Below are 7,737 nucleotides of genomic sequence, written 5' to 3'. Positions count from 1 at the left end.
TTTGATAGGAAGTAGACTTGTGTGGATTTATGCTGCACACGCTGATTCGATTATCCTACATTGTGCAGACTCTGGGAATGGCAAACAGTTCCTTCACAAAAGCTTTCATTCAAATGGACAGTGATCTGGCTTTTTAAACACTTTGGCTTGGAACCATGAAGTAAACAATGAATTTAGAATGGCTGATTTACATGATCTTGATAGGCACGGATTTAACAATTAATTTATGTGTATTACCTGCGCGTAAGAGCGCTTTTGGAACATTCACACCTAGGCAGCAGTCAAGTGCTGGGTAATTAAATGAAACACTGACGACAGCGGTGGCTGTAGGCAGTTCTTTAGGGCGGGTCCAAGTGGACGTATACCCACTTACTCTGTCAGACTATTTTAAATAAGTACAGACTCACTAATTGTAGTCCAGTTCAGATCAGTGTGTTCACGTTACGAGAACTGCGGATTGGCGAGGTCGTTACATTTAACGGACTATCCGAAGTGGAGTGATTTCAGCGAGATTTCCCCCCTGAAAATAACTGGACTGGGTTTGTTAAAACTTCAGAGTTCAACATGCCTCGGTCTTTCCTGGTAAAAAAGTATTTCACCAGCAAGAGGCCAAACTACAGCGAGTTGGAATGTCAGAACGGTGAGTTTGCGTCTGTTTGATCAAAATCGAATCGATCTAAATGTAAAGTGTTTTTCGAGAGTAAAACTTAAAAATAGACTGGTTGGCGTTTTCATCAAGCTTCGATAATTCGTACATCGTAATTACATATAAATACATATGTATAAAATTTGCAGTTTGGAATTTAGATTTAGACACTTTTTCTTCATTGGACCTGGTTGCATGTGAGATGTGTTTTTCTATTTTCTACTTGTGTCCTGTGTTTTTCATTGGCAGTCACTTATATTGTAAACTATCACGTCTAAAGAGTATATAGCAACATGTCTTTTAAAGTCTATTATGGCTGTAAATACCATTAGGAATTTATTTGTATCTTTCTCTCTTACCCATCAGATACTTTGCTAGACAGATACCCACTAGCAGAACTTCCAGCAGTCACCAGTGACTTCCCAGTAACTTGCTTAACCACTGGACTGGTTTGGGACGTCAGCTTGCTACACGATCCCACATCCCCATCCACCCTTTCCCCTAGCCAGGGCCCGCTGGACCTCAGCTCCCCGTCTAGCGTCAGCTGCAGCAGCAGTGGGGAAGAAGATGAAGGACGCACGTCTGACCCACCGAGCCCTGATTCCTCAGACACCTACCATCCCCAGCAGACCAACAGGCCGAGGCGCAGCAACAAGAACAGGGCAGGACAGAGAGAGGACAAGAGCGAGGCCACTGCCCCAGCCACTCGACCAGCCTTCTTCTGCAAGCACTGCCCCAAAGAATACAACAGTCTCGGTGCCCTGAAGATGCACATCCGCTCACACACACTACCTTGTGTCTGTCCCACCTGTGGAAAGGCCTTCTCGCGACCCTGGCTGTTAAGAGGACATATTCGCACACATACAGGTATTTCAAACTTGTTGTCTCACTTAAAGGATTATTTCATTAGTTACTAACACCATATTTGGTTCATGCATAAGTTTCATTATATAATTTTTTTTAGCAGAGTAAACACTTAAAAATGTTAAGTTTTTTTCAAAATGATATTTATTGTAAGATTTTTTTGTTCTTTTTTTTTTTTTGCTTTTTTAATTAAAGATGTAATGGAGTAAATATCTTCCAGTTTCCTTTAGAATTTTTTTCTTAAAAAAAAAAAAAAAAAGAGTTCTATTGTTGCTTTGGAATTACAGGGGGGACACAATTTTTTCTATTGAATATATATATATATATATATATATATATATATATATATATATATATATATATATATATATATATATATATATATATATATATAAAATTATTATTATTATTATTTTTTTTAACTTTTTTTTAAATACATTTTTAAAGAGTTCATAAAGTAAATATCTAAAAAAAACATTTGGAAGTCTCTCAAATGTTTCTTAATAATTTCATTAATGTAACAGCATTATCTTAGTGAGCTTGCCCTCAGTAGAACTGTTTTTCATTGATCACTCATTGTGTTGACCTCAACAATGACACAATAGGACAATGTTATCAATCACTAGTGTGAGAGCAGAGATAAGCACAGATAAGTTGATCAAGAATGCTACGGATCACTTGTTATCATCCTTGCTGAGTAGCCACTTATTTTGTGTACTTTTGATTGATTCAATCAGTTTACCATGTGACTGTTAGCTATTGCACTAGTATTGTTTTTTAGCAAGGATATTTGCTTTTAAAAAGGACATTTTATGATTACAAAGTGCATGCATTTAACTGTAGTTTTATCTCTCTCTCTTTTCCCTACAGGTGAGCGTCCGTTCTCCTGCCCACACTGTAACCGTGCCTTCGCGGACCGTTCTAACCTGCGTGCACACCTGCAGACCCATGCAGATGTGAAGAAATACCAGTGCAGCACCTGTTCTCGTACCTTCAGCCGCATGTCCTTGCTGCAGAAACACACTGCAGCCGGCTGTTGTCCTTCCACAGCCTGAGGGACAACTGAGGGAGGCGGGAGCCATTTGATTTTAATTCAGACACGGTGCCTTGTGAGATAATAATGACCGTGCGCTTCTCCTATCAACACCTTCACCTAGATGCAGTATGCGACAGGAGAAGGATGAAGTGACATTTCAACTGTCTACTTAAACACAACTCTGTCAATACATTTCCAAATGCCACAGACATTTTGCCAAACTAAATTACTTCAAATGAAGGATTATGAATGTTTAAAGTATAATAGCTGTTCAGCTAGGAGTCCTGAACCAGGGACAACTGCTGTCAGGTTGGGGGTGGGCTCACATGTAGGGTATGTCTCTCAACATGACACACACACATACACGCAAACATAAGCACACAGACAGACAGCTGTTCGGTGGTGCGGAGGCAGTGTGCTAACAGGTGCCCTGGCCCTGAACGTCACATCTCTGAAAACAGGTGGCGTCTACAGAGTTCTCCAGAAACACACATGGAGAGAGTTGTGACGGACCAGTGTTGACCGTGTTGTTGGTTTTAACCTGCATGTGCAAGGTCCATCACTTGTTTTTACTGATGTTAGTTTTTTTCACCATGTTATTTTTGTTACTCTACTTTATCAGTTTTTGTTGTACATGGACTGAGTTTTAAAATGCACTCCAGTTTACCAAAGAGTATTGAAGTCCTGTCGTTTTGTATTATTAAAGCGAATGATTGGACCATTGAAACCAAAGCCATTCTACTTTTTGTAACTTCAAGAAGTTTTTTTTTTTTTTTTTTGTACCTCCGGTGTTTTTTCAAGTGATGAGATGCGACGTTTCTGTATTTTTTATCTGATGTGAAGAAAAGGACTTTCTCAGTAAATAGACTACAATGTTTTATCATATGCTGTCCACTATTCTTGTGGATGTATTGACCATTATATGTAACAATTTATTGATGCCACAAATTGTGCATGACATGCTTTCTTAAAATTGAATGAGTTCAGTGCAATTTTTTTTAAATATTTCATGTCTCTTGTTATTGGTCCAAATCAATTTCCAATAAAATAATTTAAGTTTATACAAAGGATTTGATTCATGCTCACTCATTTTGGATTTGGTATGGTTACTAAAAAAATGGGAGGGGGGAGGGGGCTCACAAATGGATACTCTGCAGTGAATGGGTGCCATCAGAAGGAGACCGCACCCATTCACTGCAGAGGATCCATTGGTAAGCGAGTGATGCAATGCTAAATTTCTCCAAATTTGTTTGGATTAAAAAACAAACTCATCCACATCTTGGATGGCCTGGGGGTGGGCAAAGGTTCAGTAATTTGTGGAATATTTTTTTTTACAAAAGTTGGAATGTTGGAAACTTCATGCACTCAAAAGTAGCAGAGGAGGAGGGGCTACCAGACTCCTGTGTTGGATGATAAAATAATCATTTAAATTGATACACTAGATGGTTGAGTGCATAGTATGTAGTACGTCATTTGGGACACAACTTCAGTGTAGTCTGTTGGCACATACTATTTGAAGCTGTTGAAATGCATTATTAGGAAGAGCGGTGCTTCATTTCCCATGAATAGGAGTGACTCACTGGTTTGTAACTGTGATGTTTGCTAGGAGGCAGGTGAATGCATTATGACAGCACAGGGACAACTGCATGCACCTGCCCCACACACCTGTCAAACTGCACGAACACACACTCACTCACTCTCTCTGCAAACAAAACGGTTTATCCAGAACGGTCTCCCGGCCTGCTTATGCATACGGATGTGTGTTGATCTTTATGGGTATGCTCAGATCTGTTTTTATATACAAGACATAAAGATGTCATTGTGACCTGATGCCGTTTTAGTCATCTGAGCGTTCTGTGTTCATTCAAACTGTAACTTTGCCTCTGGAGGAATTGCTGCAAGGCAAACTGATGGAATGTCTTACATAAATATTTTCATGTTGGAAGCTTTGCATCTGAGCGTTGGAAGAGTTGCGTGTGTATGTTGCATTGATGTAAAGCGGGTCTATCTGCTGACCTCTAAACCTGGGCTGTGTAACTAATGCCTCAATAATCATACCGAACTAGGATCTAAACTCTGCTATGGAATCTGGTCTCCAGCTTTCACTAATAATGACTTTATATCTCATGATGGGACTTTGTTTCTTACAAAGCTTTTATCCCACAATGGGGCTTAATTTCTCAAAATGCAAAAATGTCTTTCTCAAAATTTATGTCTCCCCATTGCAACTTAAATTCTCACACGACTTATCACACAATGTTATTATTTATCACACAATAAGATTTACTTTATACAATTGCAAGTTTATACCTCGCATTGTGACTTTATATTTCAAATCTTCAACCTTTTATCTCACAGTGTAGCTTTATATCTTACTTGACTTCATGTGTCACAACTGTTTAGTTTTCTTTTCACTTTTAATTATACAATGTGATTTTGTATATTTTGTGACTTCTTAACACAATTGCAAATTTATTTCTCATAATTCTGACTTCAAATCTCACCATGCGATTTTGTATCTCACAATCACAACTTTATATCTCGTTAATTGTGACTGTTTATTGTAATCATGACTTTTGCAACTTTATATCTAGGTGTTTTTTTTTCATAATTACAACTTTGATATCATGGTTTGTTTTTGTATCTTGTGGTTGCAACTATTTTGTGCATAGTTACTTTATTTCGTAGTTTAAACTTTATCATCTCACAGCAACCTTTTCATTTTTTACTCTTGAGGTGGATACAGGCTTCCACTCTGTTGTCCACAACATAAAAATTTTAATGTGAAAAGCTAAAATGGATCCTCAAACAACACTTGTACTGTATGCCCCTCAAATGCTAGTATTGGAAAAGCAGGTCTGCATTAATCAGACTGAACGGTTGAATCCAGACAGTGAGTCAGCTGCTGTCAGGAGCAAGAGTGAGTTCTCATAGTAAGTTGAGCTGCGTATGTGGAGCATGAGACAAGTCCTTCCATGTGCTGTCCCAAATCGTCTGAAGGTATTAGTATAGTAAGCTTCTTCCTATTTAGTTACTCAACTACTCACAGACAAACTCAATCTCTGGAATGCATGTGTCAGGTGCTGACATGTAGTTTACGACAGTGAGGTGTAATCCTTCGGGGTGGTGGTGTGGGGGGGGTGGAAAGAATAGTAAAGCTTTACGTTTTGGTGATGTAATTGGGGTCAGTTTGTCTTGAGGTGCAGTGCAACAGTGGAAGGACACAATCCTCTAAAGGTTTTGGAAAACTAACAGGAGAACATCTGTATAAAATGGAAGGAGAACAGTTACATGTGGTCGATTTGTAACAAGCCCAGAGGGGAGGGAGAGGAGGCCTAATGAGATGACGTTATCAGAGTTGCTGCGAGAAACTTCAAAGAAGAAATTCCTGATAAAGCTCAAATCTGCTCTGTCAGCAGGTGAAAAGTCCACATGGTAGAATATCTGATGAATCAAACCTTATTCAAGCAACAACAAAAAAAAAGCACATTTCCAAACCTGGAAGGTTTATGGTGAGCCAACATGCCAGAGAGCAATGCACTGCCAGAGAGTTTGCTGTAATGCAACCCGCAGCCATTTTTAGTGCGTATTCTGTGCTAAGAAATGAAAACTAAATATGCACTCTCATATAGTCGTTCCCGAGGGATAATGAGACGTCTGGCTCTGAAATCGGAGAACTCCTTCCCCACTGTGCATTCCCAAGTGCCAGAATGTTCACTGTAATTTACCAAAAGTGGCTGCTGCTGCTGCCATAAAGCATGTGTTTAACATTCCAGCCCTTTTCTCAGGGCTCATGTGTGTCTCTTATACTCCCTCTCTTTCGCTCTTTCTCAACTTTGGATGGCTAAATTTGAGCACAAGTATGATGTGTCTTTGCCTTACTTCACATGAGGATCATCTCTCTGCCTCAGAGACACCCAAAGTCCCAGGCAGGAAATGGGAGTTTACATTGGCCTGACTTTGCAGGGAGAGAACAAGTGGGCTCAAGTGTTCAGTGACTGCAGTATGGCTGCAGTAGAGCCCCATCCCCCCATCTCAAGCTTCCCTCCCACGCCTGCTCTCCCACTCAGTCAGGGGGAGAGCGCTGCTAGGGCCTTGGCCAGGACTTGGGGCTCAGGGCCTGGGATACAGGAAGAAGCTGTCAGCCTCTTATAAACACGAGCGGTTCTGCACCCACGACAAAGTAGCGCCTGAGGGAATGCTCCAACGCCGCCATACTGTCTGTGTCAAACTGGCTGAATGCAAAAAGTCAAGCGTTTCTCACCACAGGTATTCTAAATTTCATTACAAGCATCTCTGCTGTTAGTACACCAGACCACTGTTATGTCTCCTGTGTCTGAAACCAAACACACTCACTGCCCAGTCAGTCAATAAATTATGAGACAGAGTTTAAGTATGATGGAAACCGGTTACAGACCGCCTTCCAAGGCATCACAACATTACATCTGATGACCTAGAGCAGTGATTCTGAAATGGTGATAGCACAAGTGGTATGAGGACCGTGACGTGGTATATTTAGCATAACTCCCATCTTCAGACAAATTTCAAACCAGACAATAACTATAAAAATAAAACTGTATATTTCATTATAATTTTCAGAAAAAGAAATATAAAAAAAATGTTTAATTTAAAATTGTATGAAAAATAACTACTAAGTAGTGTATATTATATGTATACCACAAAAATAAATAAGTCAAAAAAAAAAATCTTCACAAAAGCAGTGTATATTTTACTTGGAAAAAATACAACAAAAGTTTATTTTATTATAATCAACATCTACAGGTGCTGGTCATATAATTAGAATATCACCAAAAAGTAGATTTATTTCACTTATTCCTTTCAAAAAGTGAAACTTGTATATTATATTCATTCATTACTCACAGACTGATATATTCCAAATGTGTATTTCATTTCATTTTGATGATTATAACTGACAGCTAGGGAAAATTACAAATTCGGTATCTCAGAAAATAAGAATATTACTTAAGTCCAATACAAAGAAAGGATTTTTAGAAATCTTGCCCAACTGAAAAGTATGAGCATGTACAGCACTCAATACTTAGTTGGGGCTCCTTTTGCCTGAATTACTGCTGCAATGCCGCGTGGCATGGAGTAGATCAGTCTGTGTCACTGCTCAGGTGTTATGAGAGCCCAGGCTCCTCTGATAGTGTCCTTCAGCTCTTCTGCATTC

General features: G+C 39.3%; 1 protein-coding gene across 1 annotated transcript; it reads left to right on the top strand.

Moving 5' to 3' along the window:
* The first annotated feature begins 334 nt into the window (after positions 1-334).
* LOC113095895 (protein snail homolog Sna-like) lies at positions 335-3,614 on the top strand. The gene is made up of 3 exons (XM_026261215.1): positions 335-640; positions 1,013-1,513; positions 2,381-3,614. The coding sequence occupies exons 1-3, from the start codon at positions 565-567 to the stop codon at positions 2,563-2,565; spliced, it is 762 nt and encodes a 253-aa protein (XP_026117000.1). The 5' UTR covers positions 335-564; the 3' UTR covers positions 2,566-3,614.
* The last annotated feature ends 4,123 nt before the right edge of the window (positions 3,615-7,737 follow it).

The sequence above is a fragment of the Carassius auratus genome, unplaced genomic scaffold (assembly GCF_003368295.1).
Source record: "Carassius auratus strain Wakin unplaced genomic scaffold, ASM336829v1 scaf_tig00215808, whole genome shotgun sequence".
NCBI lineage: Eukaryota > Metazoa > Chordata > Actinopteri > Cypriniformes > Cyprinidae > Carassius > Carassius auratus.
Note: the sequence above shows the minus strand (reverse complement) of the source record. Positions and strands in the feature narration are given on the sequence as shown.

Coding starts and splice junctions, on each gene's coding strand:
- LOC113095895 (XM_026261215.1), top strand. CDS start 565: ATGCCTCGGTCTTTCCTGGTAAAAAAGTATTTCACCAGCAAGAGGCCA. Junction 641..1,012: donor CGAGTTGGAATGTCAGAACG/GTGAGTTTGCGT, acceptor CTTACCCATCAG/ATACTTTGCTAGACAGATAC. Junction 1,514..2,380: donor ACATATTCGCACACATACAG/GTATTTCAAACT, acceptor TTTTCCCTACAG/GTGAGCGTCCGTTCTCCTGC.